We start from the raw sequence: 21,716 nt of genomic DNA, 5'->3' as shown, positions 1-21,716 counted from the left end.
ACTGAGCTTTGGAGGAAAATAAGTTCATGAACTTATTTACTGCTGAAGTGAAAGCCATCCTCTCTTGGGGAATGCTGCTTTTTAGTTAGCTTTGCGACAGTATCACAAAGAAATGTTGGATTGTTCTTATTTTACTCAATTAAGTTTGAAAAATAAGATGATCGAGCACAGTGAGGGCTCTTCAATACTGCACAGTACTGTCTTTCCAAGCTAGTCGGAAGACTTCCAGTTTGGTGTGGCGCCATTTCCGTTCCAATTTTCTGGAAGCTTGCTTCAGAGCTCGGGTATTTTCTGTATACCAGGGAGCTAGTTTCTTATAACAAATGTTTTTAGTTTTTAGGGGTGCAACTGCATCTAGGGTATTGCGCAAGGTTAAATTGAGTTCCTCAGTTAGGTGGTTAACTGATTTTTGTCCTCTGACGTCCTTGGGTATTGCGATTGCAAACGTAATAAAATGGTGGTCGATAGTCCAGGATTATGAGGAAAAACATTAAGATCCACAACATTTATTCCATGGACAAAACTAGGTCCAGAGTATGACTGTGACAGTGAGTAGGTCCAGAGACATGTTGGACAAAACCCACTGAGTTGATGATGGTCCGAAAGCCTTTTGTTGTGGGTCTGTGGACTTTTCCATGTGAATATTAAAATCACCAAAATTTGAATATTATCTGCTATGACTACAAGGTCCGATAGGAAGTCAGGGAACTCAGTGAGGAACGCTGTATATGGCCCAGGAGGCCTGTTAGTAGCTATAAAAAGTGATGAGTGTCTAAAAAAGTGAAAACTGTGAAATTGAGTCCTAAAAATGGCGATCAAATGATACGCAAGACAAGAAACATCTAAGATCGAGCATTCCTTTCCCATACGAAAGGTCCGCCTCTCTCAGTGCGCCCCGTGTCAAGATAGCAATATGGCGCGAGAACAAGAACACTATACTCACCTTGATCTAAATACAGCATTCTTTCTCGTGATATACGTGATACACTACCAGTCCCGTTGCTTCGGGCAATGTCATTAACCAAAATCTTTGCGCCCTCAGTTCATGCTCAAAACCAGTCATCCTTATCTCTATGCCAATAGTTCATGCTTGCCGAATGTTAGCCATGCAACACTAAATCAACCCACACCACGCGTACCAATAGACATTGGCCGAGATAATCCTCTCTCGTACAACGCCATACGGATGAGCCAGCCCACCTTCCCTTACCCTGGGGCTCACCTAACCTAAAGTGTTGTGGATTGACGGGGGTAATTGCTCCTAAGACGCTCCAGGAGCATTGACTCCGGGGGGTTAAGAACGGGTCCTGGGCAGGTATGTGGGATTTTCTGCTTGTTCTGCGACTGTCCTACGTCCAGACTCAGCCATCGTGGCACATCCGCGCGCGTCTCCCTCACATCTCGCATCTCACGCTCAGTGCAGCAGTGCAGATCATGGGTAGATCCCGCTCTGATAGCGTCTCCGTTCAACACAGATCGGAAATCCGAGAAGAGTCAATGAACTGAGGAAGGCGCAGCCCAGCCGTAGGCTGCCAGCTCCTAAATGGCTTTCCGCCTCCCCACAAGACTGTCAACGAGTACGGAGCAGTATCCGCTCCACCCAAGACGAGAGACGACCGACTAGTGAATTAGACAGCGACCTGGGCGGCTGCCACAATTGGTACTTTTCATCATTGTGTCAAGAGATATAATACTAAAACACTTGAGTGTCTCTCTTGATCCTAGGTCCTGGCAGAGTTGTGCAGACTCAGGACAACTGAGCTTTGGAGGAAAATAAGTTCATGAACTTATTACTGCTGAAGTGAAAGCCATCCTCTCTTGGGGAATGCTGCTTTTTAGTTAGCTTTGCGACAGTATCACAAAGAAATGTTGGATTGTTCTTATTTTKCTCAATTAAGTTGGAAAAATAAGATGATCGAGCAGCAGTGAGGGCTCTTCGATACTGCACGGTACTGTCTTTCCAAGCTAGTCGGAAGACTTCCAGTTTGGTGTGGCGCCATTTCCGTTCCAATTTTCTGGAAGCTTGCTTCAGAGCTCGGGTATTTTCTGTATACCAGGGAGCTAGTTTCTTATAACAAATGTTTTTAGTTTTTAGGGGTGCAACTGCATCTAGGGTATTGCGCAAGGTTAAATTGAGTTCCTCAGTTAGGTGGTTAACTGATTTTTGTCCTCTGACGTCCTTGGGTATTGCGATTGCAAACGTAATAAAATGGTGGTCCGATAGTCCAGGATTATGAGGAAAAACATTAAGATCCACAACATTTATTCCATGGGACAAAACTAGGTCCAGAGTATGACTGTGACAGTGAGTAGGTCCAGAGACATGTTGGACAAAACCCACTGAGTTGATGATGGTTCCGAAAGCCTTTTGTTGTGGGTCTGTGGACTTTTCCATGTGAATATTAAAATCACCAAAAATTTGAATATTATCTGCTATGACTACAAGGTCCGATAGGAAGTCAGGGAACTCAGTGAGGAACGCTGTATATGGCCCAGGAGGCCTGTTAGTAGCTATAAAAAGTGATTGAGTGTCTAAAAAAAGTGAAAAGTGATTGATGTCTAAAGGTGGCGATAGATGAGAGAGAAAGGAAGAGAAAGAACACTAATGAGTCAGCATTCTTTCCTTATACGAAGCCGCTGCTCAGTATGCTCAACATTTATTGTATGTTCTGTACCATACATGCAACACAAACACACGCACATGGCTGGAGACAAGCCAAAGCAAGGTGAGCCACACCTTCCCATTATGGGTCACTGAACCTAAGTGTTGATGGGGGAATTCAGACAACATGCCGGGGATGCCTGGGCAGGTATGTGGGATTTTCTGCTGTCTGCGACTTCTACGTCCAGATCGCCACCTTCCTTCCCCCTCCCCTCACCTCCACACCTCAGTGCAGCAGGCAGATCATGGGTAGATCTCCAGCTCTGATAGCGGCTCCTCACACAGGAGGAACCAAGTCAGGGCTGAGGGCCGAGGGCTGAGCTCCTCTTTCCGCTTCACAGACTGTCACAGCGCAGTTCACTCCACAAGCAGCCCCTCAAATAGAGCGACCTGGGCAGGTGCACAATTGGTCTCTCTCTCAAATCAAATTTTATTGGTCACGTACACATGGTTAGCAGATGTTATTGAGAGTGTAGAGAAATGCTTGTTGTCTCTCGCTCCACCAAGGAGACAGTGTGACCCTGCCCACCCAGCCCCAGCCCAGCCACCTGTCTACCCACCCAGTAGAAGAGTAGTGAGAGAGCAGAGGGATCAAATCATCTGGTGGACAGACAGACCGTATCAGTTTACCACCAGATGTAATTGACATGCTGGTCTCGGTCTGTGGTAGACAGAGCTCTTCACTAGTTACATTCTCAGGCCTACCTGTGATGGGATGTTCCATTAGGTCTGCTGCTCCAAGGTCGAGGTCATTCCCTAATCGATTTTCGTTCTCCCTCAGCTCGCCTGTCAATCTCCCCTGAGATGCAGTAAATGTGACAGGTGCTTAAATCCAAGGCTTCTTTCCTCCTCAACCTTATCTCCTCATCATAACCATAAGGTCCTGGAACGCACACACACACACACACACACACACACACACACACACACACACACACACACACACACACACACACACACACACACACACACACACACACACACACACACACACACACACACACACACACACACACACACACACACACGCACACACACACACACACACACACACACATCTGGTTGTGGTTAGCTCCAGTGATGTATCCCAGATCCTTCTGATCTGCTCTGGGTGGAACTATTGCCACCAGTTTGCACTGAACACACAATTTATATGTGAAGGTTTCTCCTCTATATGCGTCCTCTCACTTTCAATATGTCATGCTAGATAAAACTATCAGAGCCGCAACTGAGAAGAGCACTTATCTTGCTTGCAAGGATGACGTACACTAAAATGTATGCACTCACTGAACTTTAAGGCCAGGCACCAGACTGAAACTTTTCCAATTAAAAGAATACATAAATACATTTTATTTTTGTATTACAAGTTTTATTTATTTTAAAATGAAAATATGCAAAGGAGACAACCTCCTTAAACACCTTCTGCAACTGGATCCTGGACTTCCAGGTAGTAAGGGTAGGCAACAACACATCTGCCACACTGATCCTCAACACGGGGGCCCCTCAGGGGTGTGTGCTTTGTCCCTTCCTGTGCTCCCTGTTCACCCACGACTGCGTGGCCAAGCACGACTCCAACACCATCATTAAGTTTTATGATGACACAACAGTGGTAGGCCTGATCACCGACAACGATGAGACAGCCTATAGGGAGGAGGTCAGAGACCAGGCAGTGTGGTGCCAGTACAACAACCTCTCCCTCAACGTGAGCAAGAAAAGGAGCTGATCGTGGACTACAGAAAAAACAGGGCCAAACTAGCCCCCATTAACATGTAGTGGAGTGAGTGGAGTAGTGGAGTAAGTCGAGAGTTTCAAGCTCCTTGGTGTCCACATCACCAACAAACTATCATTATCCAAACACACCAATTCCTGTGTCATGTCATAGAGTATACCTGCTGTGTCATGTCATAGAGTATACCTGCTGAGTCATGTCCTACAGTATACCTGCTGTGTCATGTCCTACAGTATATCTGCTGTGTTCTGTAATCCAGGACAGATACAAAGGAAGAGGACAAGCAGGCAGGAGAGAAGCAGACACATCTCTACTCAGTGTGGATTCTGTTCAGTCACTCCTTTAGAGTCCCTCCCTCCTAGTCTCCAGATCTCTAGTCATATGTTATGCAGGGGCATGCTTTACTGTATATTTGGCGCTCGTGATGTTTCTCATTCACCCTATTTGAAACTACAGACACCACCCGTTTTTAACAGCACAGTGATTTTAGCCACAAGAAATGTGCAGCGCAGAAGACGTTTTTTCTGTTTTGTTTTATGTTAAACATAGGCAGAAAATGTTTCAATTATCCCATAATACTCTTTATTTACAATGGGAATTTTCTCTGAGACAGAAAATGCCAAAATGGGTGATATGTATTTTTAAGATGATTGTTGGATCCAGTGATCGTTCTAAAACACAATTACATGAAATGTCCATCTTGCAAAACAAACCACAAGCACTATTTAATGTAACATAAGACTGTAATTATTCCAGTTTAAAAGTGATTTATTTGATGTCATGTTTTGATATCATTTTAACGGCGGAGAGCATGTACCTCAGCTTTATATTTAGTTAACTCTCCTTGGCCTGATTAGTCTTAAGCAGACCATGCAGATATTAAGTATCATGCTATTTCAATATTCTTTGTAGGTTTCTCAATGTTTGCTACATTTACTGTCGTTTATTTTATTCCTCGTTGCCAGCTGGAGAATACAAGTGTTTTTAGCATCCAAATTCAGAGTTCTAGATCTTGTAGATTTTTTGTTATCTTTATCTGTGGGTTAAAGGAGAATTTAGCTTTTTTACAACCAAATCTCTATCTTTGATGTAAATGGAATTTTATAGAAGGATCCAGACACTTTTTTTGCGATTTCACTTGTTTTTGAGAAACTTGCCCCAACCAGCGAGTCACTTACGCATCCTCTTTGTGCGGTATGGGGGATCTGAAAGAAAAAAACATGAACAAATGCTTCAAAAACACCCACATAGTTTTAGAAACAGAAAGGTCTCAGCATAGCGATGCACGTCTTTAGATGTTGTTTTTGCAACTCAAGCTGTTTTGGGTGGATGTCTGCCTGTCACACAGAGGCATCATGCCCATAGGAGGCACAGGGGCACATGCCCCCTCAGATTTGTCCCCTCCAAACAAATGTTTTTGTTGTTGTTTCTCTGTAATACTACTAGCCACCTAGRAATTGTATGAAGTTGGCTTTAGCTAGCCCAGATAGGTTCCCAATCTCCCAACCTCATAACTAGCTACCAAGAAGCCATTTCAGGCTGTCAATCAATTTATAGTAGCTAGCTTGTCCAACTATCTTAGCTGGCATGCCTGCTCGCAAGGTTGGTAGACTTTAGAAAAGCAAGTAATTACTAAATGTACTGAATAAGACTCACATTCCTTTCAATCTTTTACCCAGATTTGTACACAGATGTAAAGCATATTTAGTTTCTTAAAAAAAAAAAAACACCAGTCAGTAGGATAGACAGCTCAAAAGGTATGCTTTGATATGCAGACAAATAAGCATATTTACATAGAATTAAGCTTATTGATGGCTCTAAATTGCAGGAAAAAGCTTTTTGCTCCAACTTCCGTACAGGGGGCCGAGTCCCCCCACTGGACCACCCCCAGCCATCCTCACATACTTTYTGCCCCATTAGATTTTTGGGGTGCATGACGCCCCTGTAATATTCCTGTGTATGTCTGTCTCTCTGTCTGTCTGTATATGTTTCTCTCCTATGACCTTGGACCTGCTAGGGACTTGTGCAATGCCTAACTTCCCCCTGCCAAGCGCTAGAAACAGAGCAGGCAGACAGTGACGCGACACCACCACGGTCCCATTCAAATGACCATGAGTGCTAATCTCAGCGCGGATGTGATGAATGCCACATGTCAGCTGGTGACGGCGTGTCCTCTGAACCCAGCGTCTCCAGTATCCCCTCGGCCCGCTGCACCTGCCAGCAGCGCTACAGGACAGGACGGGAGTGATGTCTGGGCACAGTGAGGAACCGCTGGCTGGCGACTCGCCTGCTGATGATCAGAGCTGACAACAGGGCTGCTCAGACTAGTCGGCCTGGGTTTTTATGAAGATGGATGACCTTTCACTGCTCTCACACTGTTGAATGTGGTGTGTGTGTGTGTGTGTGTGTGTGTGTGTGTGTGTGTGTGTGTGTGTGTGTGTGTGTGTGTGTGTGTGTGTGTGTGTGTGTGTGTGTGTGTGTGTGTGTGTGTGTGTGTGTGTGTGTGTGTGTGTGTGTGTGTGTGTGTTGTGGTGGTGTGTGTCTGTGTGTGTGTGGGGGCAGTACTGTAGCTGCTCTGTATCTGTTCTGGGTGGGCTGAACAGACACTGCTGAGAGAAAGGGATGTTCCTGTCTGTCTGGGTTAGAGAGGGTTAGTGAGGGTTAGAGAGAGTGAGGGTTAGAGACGGTTAGTGAGGGTTTGTGGGGATTAGAGAGGATTAGTGAGGATTAGAGGGAGTTAGAGAGGATTAGATGGGGGTTAGCGATGGTTAGTGAGGGTTGGTGGGGGTTAGAGAGAGTTAGTGGGGTTAGAGAAGGCTAGTGGGGGTTAGAGTGTTAGTGAGGGTTTGTGGGGATTAGAGAGGGTTAGAGAGGATTAGAGGGGGTTATTAAGGGTTAGAGGGTTTAAATATCTTCACTACCACCTGTGTCCTAGTTACAGAGGCACAGAGAGCAACGTGGCAGAGCAGGTGTGTGTGTGTGTGTGCATATGGGAAGAGCATTCACATTAACAGAAGGAGAAAGGGAAGACATCTTGCACTATATACAGTATCTGTGTGTGGCTATCTCACACCTGCTAAACCATGATAGTACCATTGAAGAGTTTCCTAAGGGGAAAAGCCAGCGCTCGGCACATTAACAACTGAGTAGCCCTCTGCCAGATGATCCATGTCACTTTTACAGTTACACAATCTCCTGTGTCTCTTTCTGCACTTGAGAGCTACTCACTCACTCACTCACCCACTTCTTCCATCTGGGTAAACATAACATTATACACTTCTATTTCCACATGGACAGATGTTCACTAAAGCTGTTGTGGGGAGGGCTTTTTTATTGAGAAGAGACTTTCTCCTCTCGATGCAATGGAGCATWCCATTAGCGGCAGGAGAAAGAGGAGGGCTCTGGAAAAGTAGTAGAAGTTACAGAAGACGGGGGTCGTTTGTCTGCACCRATCGGAGTGGAAAATGAACAGGACCTACATCGTAGTGTCCTCTGGGACATTTGGGGTCCAGGTGCTGGATCAACTTTCCCAAGCTGCACGCACAGAGGCCCACCTTGAGAGACAGAGAGAAAGACCTCCTGTCAGTTTCCCAGCTACGGTTTAACACTGAGATCCTCTCAACCTTTTAATGGACCCATTATCATACCAGACCAGTTGAAATGGGAGGACAGGAACAAAGCTCTACTCTGTGTCCCAAACCTCCCATCCATCTGCCCTCACACCCCTGATCTCACACATAAATGCACGCACACACACACATGCGCACACACACACCAATCCATGGCAGCAATCCGCCATTAATGACAGATGAGTAATTTGCGACAGGTTTTATTTCCAGATTGTTTCAAAAAATGTTTCCCGTGTATCTCAGTTGGTAGAGCATGGAACTTGCAAGGCCAGGGTTGAGGGTTCCCATGCGGGACCTGCACAACAATGTACGCACTCACTACTACAGTAAGTTGCTCTGGATAAGAGAGTCTGGTAAATTTCTAAAATGTAAACCATTACGATGAGTTCACATGGAATTCAAATCTARATGTAACTGGACTGTGGTATGACCAGAATGGTTGTTTTTTTGAATAACCTTTTACATTTTTATGAACTTGTCCCTCTGGGTTGGTAGGCTGATCCACCAGAGCTGTTTTCGACCGAGATATGTCACGCTGGCATAGATGTCCTCTTTTGGGAAGGTCACCACAGGCATGGRTCCAATGGCCAGTATGCAGTTGGTTTCACAGACAATCACGACAGGGCTGAAGAGTGGTCTCGCCTGAAGAAAGGTGTTGGGGACTTCTGCAGACTGACACAAACACAAAGAGAAAAACAAATATGACCACAAAAACAGAGTGGAAGGGGGTGAAGGAGGAGGGAAAGGGTGTGGGATTGGGGCTGAAATCACAGGTCCCAGAGGAGGTGCCAGGTCTACACAGGTCTGATTCTTCACCCTGTATAAGACATACATTTATTCAATGGTAATTATAAAGAACAAATAACACCACACTATAACAACAACCTAACAGCAAACACCAAAACAAATACATCTTCAGATACATGTATTGTAATGATGGCCAGGAAATGCTTCTTTGATAACAGGAAACACTGCCTGCATGGTTAGATTAAATGTCTCCCAACTGTGAAAATCTAACATTATCTCATTTTCACCATGAGTAAGTCTCCACAAATGGTTCTGAAGAAGTGCTCTGGCCCGGGAAAGAGATCACATGAATACTCCTTTAAGAAGCTGGACACCATGTCTGTGTTTATATTAGCAGCTGAAATACACATTTAACCACATGGTAAATAGTTAAATAATTAGCAACTAATACATAGACGCAAAGTGTCAGGTTGATACAGGTTATGAGACATTAGCATACTGTCTTCCCTTTCCAGTTAATGCAGGAATGATTTAACAAGCTAGCTAATGTTAGCTAACAAAAGTAGACTACCAGTATATCATTAACATTGGCGTTAATTACTTTAAACCAAAAGATAGTGCAAGCTAATGAAACTAACATTAACGCTAAATTGTCGCCTTTATGAAAATCTTAGTTATGTTAATCTTAGTTTGCCTAGCTAAGATTGTCGACAATGACTGACACCGTCGATTATTTAGCTTCGCCGTTTGGCACCCTTTCTATTTATTTTCTATTGTCAATAGAAAGGTAGCCAAAGACGGCGAAGCTAAATAATCGACGGTGTCAGTCATTAGGGCACATTTACACCTTATTAACACTATTTCTGGCAATAAAGCACTATCAATCTAACCAAAGTTCAAGTGTTTTCAACGAATGTCCGTTCGTGCAGTTATTAACTGCTAACAATCAACGTTACCTAGTTAAAATTAGCATGCTAACTTGGTTTGCCAACTTTCCAATTCAAATGAATGTTAGCTAACGAAAGGTAGATGGGTATAAACAAATTAACATGACCTTTTAATACTGCGGTTGATAAATGATCCATGCCCGGATATGTGTCATTCATTCCATCTTCATTCATGGTGTTGTTAAATGACGCAAAGCTTTGACTTTTTATTTATAGGCCTCACTTATGTAGCTAGATAATGTGATGAACGTATGTCAGTTAAGCAATATCACACGAGAGGGAGTGTTGAATATCAGCACAGCTGTGATTCGGTCGTAGGTACAAGGCCGCAGGCCGAGTGCCGAAAATAATAATATTCAGTATAACAGCACAACCTCGATGTGATATTGCTTTTATACAACAGTCTACAAGCGCCATTTATTAGTTAACAGTAGTACGCAACAACAGATTATTGATTTGTTTATTTATTTAATAATGTATTTGGCTCTGCCAACACACATAGTTCCAAACTGGACTGGGACACATAGTTCCACAACTGGACTGGGACACATAGTACCACAACTGGACTGACACTAGTACCACACTGACTGGGACACATAGTACCACAACTGGACTGGGACACATAGTACCACAACTGACTGGACACATAGTCAACAACTGGACTGGACACATAGTTCCACAACGGACTGGGGACTATTCCAACTGGACTGGGACACATAGTACCACAACTGTGGACTGGGACACATAGTTCCACAACTGGACTGGGCACATAGTTCCACAACTGGACTGGGGACACATAGTTCCACAACTGGACTGGGACACATAGTTCCACAACTGGGACGTGGGACACATAGTTCCACAAACTGCGACTGGGACATAGTTCCACAACTGGACTGGGACACATAGTTCCACAACTGGACTGGGACACCATAGTACCACAACTGGACTGGAACACATAGTTCCACAACTGGACTGGGGACATAGTTCCACAACTGGACTGGGGACACATAGTTCCACAACTGGACTGGGGACATAGTTCCACAACTGGACTGGGACACATAGTACCACAACTGGACTGGGACACATAGTTCCACAACTGGACTGGGACACATAGTTACCACAACTGGACTGGGACACATAGTTCCACAAACTGGAACTGGGGCACATAGTTTCCACAACTGACTGGGACACAGTTCCACACTGGCTGGGACACATTAGTTCCACAACTGGACTGGGGACACATAGTTCCACAACTGGACTGGGACATAGTTCCACAACTGCTGGGACATAGTTCCACAAACTGGACTGGGACACATAGTACCACAACTGGACTGGAACACATAGTTCCACAACTGGACTGGGGACATAGTTCCACAACTGGACTGGGGACACATAGTTCCACCAACTGGACTGGGGACATAGTTCCACAACTGGACTGGGACACATAGTACCACAACTGGACTGGGACACATAGTTCCACAACTGGACTGGGACACATAGTTCCACAACTGGACTGGGACACATAGTTCCACAACTGGACTGGAACTGGACTGTTGTCAAGCACCACATAAACATTTTCCTACACACTAGCCTGCTACTTTGTGTAGGTCTACACGTTACCGTCCTCTCCTGACGACCATTCATAATTTAACTCAAATGTTATTTGAGGAAATATGTTCATCTTTGTGGTGCGACGTTTGTTACAATCTAAGATAGATAACGATCGTTAATGTAATTAACGGTTATTAGAACACCTGTAAAGCGGAGTSATACATGTATAGTTAAAAGTCCCAGTGCTGTTATACTCTACTCCAATCAAATTACTTGGTCGTATAAAAAATACTTGTGAACATCATTTTGAGTTCTTTTAACCCTTTTTATAGTAAGCAGTGGGAACGTTTTACTTTCGTTTCCTTTTAGTAACGCTCAAGATACTTTGGCGGTGCGTTYTCTGCTGCGTTTTTATGACTTTTTCATTGAAACTGTTATTGAGCCATATCAATAGATTMCACAGTCGCAGCCCTGATTTCTGGTTGCTCTGTGGTATTGGCGGATGCACTGAGGAATATAGAGTGTACAATTCCTTCTATCATCATGTAAAGAGAAGATACACCTTCAACACCTACTTGAAGGCACCCGACTAGGTGAACAGCCATCGGAGGAAAGCCAAGTACCACCGGAACAAGTAAGTAGCTAGCTAGGATTTGTTTTTGTTTTCTGCTGGATTTTTTAAATTGTATTTWATGAATGGACGATACACGGACCAAAGTCATACTGTCCATAGGCTATTCGATCATTTTAGCTATAATGACCTCTTATGGCTAAAYCCGGGTTAATGTGAAAATAATCAATGATAAATAGGAACAAAACACTTAAATAGCTCTTGGTGAAACTAAATACAATTTCAAATAATAATCTGTTTCTTTGACATGTGGTACACAGGACAATATTCAACCCGATCAGCTTCTAGCTAACTCCAGCATCACTGATCAGCAACTCCATACACCTGACTCAGACGAAGGGCAAAGGGGCATTGACCAACATGGAGCTGTCACAGTAAGTAAGTAAGTTACTCGGTTGGTGGCAATCTACTGAAATTGACCATATTTTTTAAAGTACTTGGRTATACTAATAGCATTCATAGTCAGTCTTCACAACCACTTCTCCTGTCACAAACATTATACWTGTCATGAACTAGTAATGTCCAGACTGCACATGTCAGGATACTACATATTCAATGTCAACTTTTTTTTAGGATCAGACAACACATGCCACTGCTTTTGTGATAAATGCCAGAGCCAAGCATCGTCTCTCACAGGTAAGATGCTTTTTCTGAGCAGAGCACAGCATTTGGTTTGTTACATTATGCAGAGCATTTTGTAGTGGTTCAGTGATGGTTGAGTTCATTCTCTTCATTGCTAGGTTGTCCACCTTACTATTGTTGATCCCTTATGTCCTTGTGTTAATGAATATGTCATAAACAAAATCTGTATATCATAAGTATCCATGAAGGTGTGTTCCAACCTCCATGATTGATGACATCCCCACCTCTCTCTCTCTTTCATTTTCAGAAAGGRGTGAATGACATTGTTGCTGGGGTACAGCAATATCAATCATCACTATTGGARAACCTCAGGAAGCAGATGGAGACAGTGCTAAAGAAGCATTCAGGAAGCACATCAGGTCAACTTGAAGAAGATGCAATGGATATATTTGACAATTTCATTGACCCTTTTGCTGGCATTGCAACATTTCGACAGGGCAGTGTTATTAAAAAGCAGTTTAGCTGTTTGTACGCAGAGGAAATTCCAATTGCTCGAACCATATGCAGGATGAAATGTGGAGGATCAAAATACTTTTTCATCAAAGACAAATTATTTCATTATGTACCATTAGTCATCTTATCACACCCAAGGATTTTGTCTGGTTGAAAAGGGACCCCAGATGTGCAGGGAAAGTTGTTTTCATGACATTGTTGATGGTGCTCTTCTAAAATCACATCCCTTATTTTCAGAGAAACCAAATGCATTGCAGATTGTTCTGTACACGGATGAAATAGAGATCTGTAATCCACTAGGATCCTTTGCCTCAAAAAACAAGTTGTTAATGGTGTACTACACCCTAGGAAATATAAATCCAAAATACAGGTCTAAACTGGCTGCTATCAGGCTACTTGCCATGGCTAGATCAGCAGACCTCCGTCAATCTGGTGTAGATGTAATATTGAATAGAATCAAGGAAGACATGGATGCATTGTACAGTGTGGTTAAAATGTAAACTTTTAACGGAGAGAAAACTATATATGGTGCCTTGGTCTCTCTCTGTGGAGACACCCTGACACAACATGAACTAGCAGGGCTCAAATAGGGTGTGGGCTTTACCTACAGTAAGTGCAGACACTGTGAGTGTTCTTTTGAAGACATGCAGTCACTCTTCAATGAGGATGCATATACTTAAAGGACATTGGAGAAGCATGTCAGACAGTGTGATGAAATAGAAAAGGCARAGACGGACTTGCTTAGCAACAGCCTGAGAACAACATATGGGATCAATAGAAGGACCAAGTTAGTTGAATTCCCAGCCTTTGATATTATAGAACAACTCCACAAGACATTATGCATGTAATTCTGGAGGGCATTGGAAATCAAATGTGTTTTGAATCATCTTGTTGTGTCAGGACAGATTGATCTGGACTTCTGCTATTCTTGGTTTCCTTTATGTTAGAGATCGGCCATCCCCAATTTCTGTTAGTACATTAACGTTAAGTGATGGTAAACAATAACAGTCAACTGGGCAAATGCTTGTCCTGCTAAGGATATTGCCACTTGTTTTGGAGAGTTTGGAAGTCAATGCATACAGTATATCATACATTTGCCATCACAGATAAAGTCATTGGGTCCAATGGTTAGACATATGTGTATGCGTTTCGAGTCTAAACATTGTTTCTTTAAAGAATGGGCTTCCAAGCTAAATTTAAAAAACATTTGCAGGTCTTTGATTAATCATAACCAAATATATGAAAGTTGCCAAAGTGTTGACAGTTCAATGCACCCAWTTTTTTCAAATGAAAGGAAGATYGGACCTGTATCAGAGGTTAAAGATCTACAATATTTACGTGGAAAATTCAGGGACTTCCTAGGTTTCAATAAAGTAAACCATGCTGTATCAGTCAAATGGCTTGTGATACATTTTAATAAATACATAACTCAGAAGTCCATGATCTTTGCCAAAGTACTGAATGATACAGTAATATGCCAGAATTTGGACTGGTCAAAACATATTTCTTGTTGATTCTAGGCTTTATTGTTTGGAATATCAGCCATTTCAAACTATACGCTTTGCAGAGAAAGTGGGTAGTAGTCTGTTCCCATGTTTATGCCTCCTCTGTCTCGTCCTGCCCCCCAACACACACACTACATGTTCATGTTTGTAAATGTATGTAAATCGTAAAGTATTTTGTCTGTAATGTATTTTTCGTTATGTGTCGGACCCCAGTAAGACTAACTGTCACCCCGTTGGCGTCAGCTAATGGGGATCCTAATAAATCAAACCCCATACAGGCTTTGGGGTTTTATGATGGCTTATGCTGATATTGTGCAGATATTAGATATTATATATTCACGTTGAGACACTTCTTGTAAACCCAGGTTGCATTTCCTGTCTGCGTGTGCGTTCCCTTAGTTATCACGTTACAGCAAGAACAGATATTGTCAATTCCCTGTGTTAGTCTCGCATCACCCACAGTCTGACGGGCACCTCTTKATTTTACTGTTACACAGAATGAAAATATCTATGGAAATACTCTTCGTGCGTCACTTTTGGGATGTGTGTAATTACATTTATATACCATAACTCATAGCAATTCAAAAAGCAAAAACCATAATAACAGCCAGTGAGGGTTCGTATGTCATACAGAGCAACTGAATGTAAACAGAAGATTGGAGTAGCAGGCATCGCTCCACCACAGCTAATGTAAAAGTTAGTGGGCAGTGGGGGTGTCGGAGGATTACATTTGGAGCCTACTTTTATGAGTGGTTGAAGTTATTGTAAGCGGCACAAGATTTGTTTTTGTGTGTGTGCTTGGATATGGTTGGCATGACWTTGTGGAGGAAATATGATTTCCCCCCAAAAGGACTGTTACTGTAAAGTTCCTGTGCCAGTTCTAGGATCTTGTTGCCTTGAACTGACTCTCAATAAAAGGCGAATCACTTTTGAATATACAGGTAAATGCCAAAATAAAGAAAACACCAACCTAAAGTGTCTTAATAGGGCGTTGGGCCACTACAAGCCAGAACAACTTCAATGCACATTGGCATTGATTCTACAAGTGTCTGGAACTCTTCCACGAGAAATTCTTCGGTTCTTCCATGAGAAATTCCATAATTTGGTGTTTATTGAGGGTGGTGGAAAACGCTGTCTCAGAATCTCCCATAAGTGTTCAATTGGGTTGAGATCTGGTGACTGAACCGGCCATGGCATATGGTTTACATCGTTTTCATGCTCATCAAACAACTCAGTGACCACTTGTTCCTTGTGGATGGGGGCATTGTCATCCTATGGGAGCAGGGGCATAGCCATGGTTGCTAAAATAATGTCCCCAAGATTTGCCTGCCCAGCATTTTTATTCATACCCTAAGCATAATTGCTTAATTAACTAAGGAAGGATACCTGTGTGGAAGCACCTGATTTCAATATATTTTGTATCCCTCATTTACTAAAGTGTTTCCATTATTTTGGCAGTAAACTGTATGTGAATTACATGTTTCTCAATGTGTGTATATACACTGCACTTTACGGCCACATTGTTCATGACTACAGTGATTAAACCTAATTCTCTTCCTCTCCCTCTCGCATTAGAGCTGAGATCTACTGGCACTGCCCACCACTTCTCCTTCCTGCTCAACTCAACAGACTACCGCATCCTGCGTATGGACGAGGACCACGACCGTATGTACGTGGGCAGCAAGGACTACATCCTGTCTCTGGACCTGCACGACATCAATAAGGAGCCACTCATAGTAAGAGATGCCCCACTCCATTATTGATCCTAGCTAGACCTGCTGGGTTCTGCATGTCTAGCACTAAAAACAAACCTGCTTCTCTCTCTCCTCTCTCTCAGATTCACTGGCCTGTGGCTCCTCAGAGGAAAACTGAGTGTGTTTTGTCTGGAAAGGATATCAACGTGAGTACCATACTCTCTCAATCATCTTAACATGTGGGTTAGTTGTGCTCTTGGTGTAAGAAATGGTCTACTTTTGAAAGAACTGTATGGCTGGTTTTAGTGGCCGCCAAAGGGCTCCTGTCAGAGAGACTTGGATTCAGGACTTCACTTTGATCACTTTGAACTGTTTTATTTTGGCAGGTCAATCATCAGAGCACATTGAAGTTATAGAATGTAGTATGTATGGTTCTAGGAACAATGGAAATGTGACAGTTATTAACAAATCCACAATAAGTTACAATTACCCTGGCACAATTCATCAATACACATTCAATACACATTTCCCATATAATGCTACTCAAAAGGGTGCTATAAGTAGCAATACTGAAACGGTTTAAACTTAAATGAACAATATGCAAAATGCTGAAGCTAAGGCAAGCGATAGGCAAGCGATAGGGCAGTGCAGGATCGACAGTAAAGTTCAAGAACATAATCTATAAGGCAGAAACTACAGAACAAATCAAAGTACATAGTCAGACAAAGCATCAGATAATAACTCACTTTTGGTCAATGACGCATTCTGTTGGTTCTTCACCACACCAAGGGCTGTTGCTTGGTGTGGTGTTCGTCTTCGATGAGGTTTAACGGCGTGCATTACCGCCACCAACTAAACTGGGGTATAAATCCATTATACTTTGCGTGATAAAAAAAAAAGTATAATAATAAATAAATTCCCTGCCATCTCACCCTACACTGATTAAAAACCCACCACCCTATTCCTCTATTTAAACCAATCTGATCCTACCTCAGGCCAACGGCCTGGGAGGATGTGACACCACTACTCAACACACCCTGTAACTCTTCTGACATCAAAGCTCGTACACCCGAATACTTCTCTGCAGCTGCCACCGCAACCTCTATTTTCTGCGATGTACGTTCCATCCCTGCAGTACAATTGATTACCATTGCTATGAACGCTAAAAAGCCATAAAAGCCATACTACACAGTATATCACTCATTGGCCRATCCCTCTGTAATAGCACAGATCTACTACTCACACGAATCCTCTCAGGATCCCTCCCCGTTGACCCATCTTCCTCTACTTTCTTCACTGCCTCAGCACACGATACCCTCTGCACTTCTTAACCCTGGTAACCTCAACCTGCCTCTCTCTCACTAGACATTTCTGATCCCAGCCCCATGGGCACCCCTACAATTACAACATACCGCTTCTTTCCCCAATGCTACACTTTCCTTTGTCTCATGCTCTTCCGCACACTTCTCACACCTAGGATCCTCCCTCGTACACACTGCTGCCACTTGCGCATAAGTTTGACACCTTTAACAATGTAATGGATTAGGCACAAAAGCTGGTACGAGATAACGGAAATATCCTAACATCACTTTGTCTGGCAAAGACTCAACATCAAAAGTCAAAAGAACAGACAATGACTCTTCTGTTTCACTACTCACGCCATCCTGTCTGCGTCGCACCAAATGACGAGCATCACAAATTCCGGGAATCTTCTCCTTCAGTTAATCCACTTTCACATTTACTGCTACCCCAGTAATCACTCTTTTCAATAGCCGTCAGGTGACTTGCCAGGTGACTTGGCGGCCATTTTGGAGAGGCCCTTTGACACTTTGATAGTGAGTTGGCCATTAAACATGGAATAATCCGCAACAGTTTACATTATGCAGCCATATTCCATCATTCCCTTCCCTTCCCCCGTTGAATCATGATCTGTTAGGGTGAGGAGGACTGTAGCTGGAGGCTAGAGCTCCTGTTTTACCACATCTGTTTCAGAGGGTTAAATCCTGCACATACACTCACACACCACCACAGCCCCCCGTGGACCTGAGAGCACATTTAAATTCCATAATCAAGGTCTGATCCTCTCTGAATTTTTCCTCCTGTCCCCCTTCTTTTTCTTTTTTGAATTTGTGCACACATGTCAACACCCCACACCACACCTAAGGGTGGTTTTTGGGCAGTGGCATGCAGGATGGGTTATGGATAATACCATGCTCCCCTTGCTAGTTTTCCAAGAGAGAGCAGGCTTCTGTTTATCAACTGGCAAATGTCATTTAGATGCGCTTCGCTGACCCGCACAGCTCACCACCGCTGGTCTACATAGTAAGGCTCGTGTGTGTGGTGTTGTGTGTGTGGTGTGTGTGTGTGTGTGTGTGTGTGTGTGTGCTGTGATCGTGTGTGTGTGTGTGTGTGTGCTGTGTGTGTGTGTGTGTGTGTGCGTGCGTGCGTGCGTGCGTGCGTGCGTGCGTGCGTGCGTGCGTGCGTGCGTGCGTGCGGGTTGGAATTCCAACACGGTAATAATAAGAGAGGAAATTGGCTGTAGACATCTTGGCAAACCCCCTCTTTATGTAATGACAGATTATGACATTTCAAAAGCAATTCAAAGGGGATGTCATTTCAGGCAAGAGGTCAAAGGCAATCATGCACACTGCACTCCCTGTGGGGGAGCACAACTTTGCAATGAATACACATACCTACACACACACACACACACACACACTGGCCCTGTATCACTGTGGTCAGCATGGAGACCTGGCCCTGGAGGCCTGGCCCTGTTTATCACGCTGATCTGCATGGAGACCTGGCCCTGTATCACATGATCGAGCATGGGGACCTGGCCCTGGAGACCATGGCCCTGTATCACTGGGATCAGCATGGGACCTGGCCCTGGAGGCCTGGCCCTGTATCACTGTGATCAGCATGGGGACCCTGGCCCTGGAGGCCTGGCCCTGTATCACTGTGATCAGCATGGAGACCTGGCCTGGAGGCCTGGCCCTGTATCACTGTGATCAGCATGGAGACCTGGCCCTGTATCACTGATCAGCATGGGGACCTGGCCTGGAGACCTGGCCCTGTATCACTGGGATCAGCATGGACCTGCCGCTGGAGCCGTGGCCCTGTATCACTGTGTCAGCATGGAAGCCTGGCCCTGGCGCCTGGCTGTATCACTGTGATCAGCATGGGGACCTGGCCCTGCGAGGCCTGGCCCTGTATCACTGTGATCAGCATGGGGACCTGGCCCTGGAGGCCTGGGCCCTGTATCACTGTATCAGCATGGGGACCTGGCCCTGGAGGCCTGGCCCTGTATCACTGTGATCAGCATGGGGACCTGGCCTGGAGGCCTGGCCCTTATACGTGGATCAGCATGGGGACCTGGCCCTGGAGGCCTGGCCCTGTATCACTGTGATCAGCATGGGGACCTGGCCCTGGAGGCCGGCCCTGTATCACTGTGATCAGCATGGGACCTGGCCCTGGAGGCCTGGCCCTGTATCACTGTGATCAGCATGGGACCTGCCCTGGAGGCCTGGCCCTGTATCACTGTGATCAGCATGGGGACCTGGCCCTGGAGGCCTGGCCCTGTGATCACTGTGGTCGAGCATGGAGGACCTGGCCCTGGAGGCCTGGCCCTGTATCACTGTGGTCAGCATGGGGACCTGGCCCTGGAGGCCTGGCCTGTATCATGTGATCAGCATGGGACCTGGCCCCTGGAGGCCTGGCCCTGTATCACTGTGATCAGCATGGGGACCTGGCCCTGGAGGCCTGGCCCTGTATCACTGTGATCAGCATGGGACCTGGCCCTGGAGGCCTGGCCTGTATCACTGTGGCCAGCATGGAGGCCTGGTCCTGTCATCACTGTGGCCAGCATGGAGGCCTGGTCCTGTATCACTGTGGCCAGCATGGAGGCCTGGTCCTGTATCACTGTGGCCAGCATGGAGGCCTGGCTGGTGTTAAGGCAAGGGTACTGGCTGGGGTTAAGACAGGAGGGCTGGGTGTGGTTGAGGCATTGGGACTGGCTGAGGTTAAGGTATGGGGACTGGCTGGCGTTAAGACAGGGGCACTGGCTGGGGTTAAGTTTGGGGGACTGGGTGGGGTTAAGGCAGGGGGGACTGTCTTGGGTTAAGGCAGGGGGACTAGCTGGTGTTAAGACAGGGGAACAGGGTTTCCAGACAGCTGGAAGGAGACATCATGGGCCACTGCCTTATCCTGTTCAACGTGCGTGTGTGTGTACCTTCAGATTTAAACAGTCTGCCTATCTTTCATTGTTTTTTAGGGAAACTGTATTCATCCAACTTGCCTTGTAGTCAAATACGTATTCCTGACGTGTGTAATAATATTTTTTAGGCGTATGATAATTAAATTGTCAACTAAGTGAAAGGAATGTTTTCCATAGGCACAAGTGGAATACATAAATGTAACGGAGGTAGTTTGAGGTGGTTAGCTGAAGGTTATTGATCATCAATTGGACCTTTTGTTTTCCTCAGAAGGCTGAAAGGAGTCCAGAGCAGAATGTGTTTATCTTTCTGAAAATGTAATGATTATCCTTGTATCCTACTGACAGCGTTTTTTCCTTGTCTCCATCAGGGGGAATGTGGGAACTTCATCCGTCTGATCGAGCCATGGAACCGAACCCACCTGTACGTGTGTGGAACAGGGGCATACAACCCCATCTGCACCTACGTGGACCGCGGGCGCAGGTCCCAGGTAACCAGAGACAAGATGTAGCCAACCATGGTCACACTCCTGTACTCCCCTCTTTCAGAGTCAGATCTGTCAATCAACCCGGGGTCAAAAAATCTCATTCCGCTCCTTGTCTGTCTGGTCTGTTCTCTCATTTTCTGCTCCCCTTTTCACATTGATTTGCTCTATCCATGGTRTGGTGAACCCAGAGAAAGGCTCATATTGGTGCTTTTCCATTGAGACTTAGTGGGCCGCTAGTGTTTTATGTTAATGTAAACTCTATAGTGTAATTGTGTTTCCATCAGGAGTGTGACACTAAAGCCTCGTGGCGAGCAGAATCAACAATCTCTGCATCATTCAAGACTGTTGCTTTGTGAGTAGGTGTTAAAGTTCGCAGTTAGCCATTGTTATGTAAATGAAAGCTAAAAAGTACCCCGGGTCTTGCCTCCAAGTGAGAGCAGGTCCACCAGAGCCATTGCCCAGTGAGACACGGGTGCCGGCCCAAGTAGACGGAAACAGAAAAGTCTGAGCCTTTTGATGTAAAACACTGGGGTCAATCTTCATTGGAAATGCCCCAATAGATAATGAGCTCTTCACAGGTGGTTAACTCTCCTTTATTCTGTCAGTTTGTGTCACACTGTTATAGTGACTCCTATTGGAGAGACAGCTAACTGCCACCATAGGAAGCTAACCGTCAGCTAAAGTACTGCTGGGAAGAGAATGTTGACAGTGTGTCTAAAACAACCAGTACTATCTTCTCCTACTAGTGGCTGTCTCCTCTCCCCCCTCACCTGTTTATGTGTAGTGTTCTGACCTGTCTGGGAGGCTCTGAAAGGCCATCATTACCGA

The 21,716-nt window shown here is 44.8% G+C and overlaps 1 protein-coding gene across 2 annotated transcripts in view; it reads left to right on the top strand.

Moving 5' to 3' along the window:
- The window catches only part of LOC111970219 (semaphorin-3F-like), a 118,587-nt gene that overhangs the window by 61,649 nt on the left and 35,222 nt on the right, over nucleotides 1-21,716 (top strand). For both annotated transcript variants that reach the window (XM_023996861.2, XM_023996845.2), the window contains exons 3-5: nucleotides 16,072-16,232; nucleotides 16,334-16,396; nucleotides 20,772-20,891. In XM_023996861.2, the coding sequence (XP_023852629.1) occupies nucleotides 16,072-16,232; nucleotides 16,334-16,396; nucleotides 20,772-20,891 (344 nt within the window). The remainder of the gene's footprint in view (nucleotides 1-16,071; nucleotides 16,233-16,333; nucleotides 16,397-20,771; nucleotides 20,892-21,716) is intronic.

The sequence above is a fragment of the Salvelinus sp. IW2-2015 genome, linkage group LG1, assembly GCF_002910315.2.
Source record: "Salvelinus sp. IW2-2015 linkage group LG1, ASM291031v2, whole genome shotgun sequence".
NCBI lineage: Eukaryota > Metazoa > Chordata > Actinopteri > Salmoniformes > Salmonidae > Salvelinus > Salvelinus sp. IW2-2015.
This window is presented reverse-complemented; position numbering and strand designations above follow the sequence as displayed.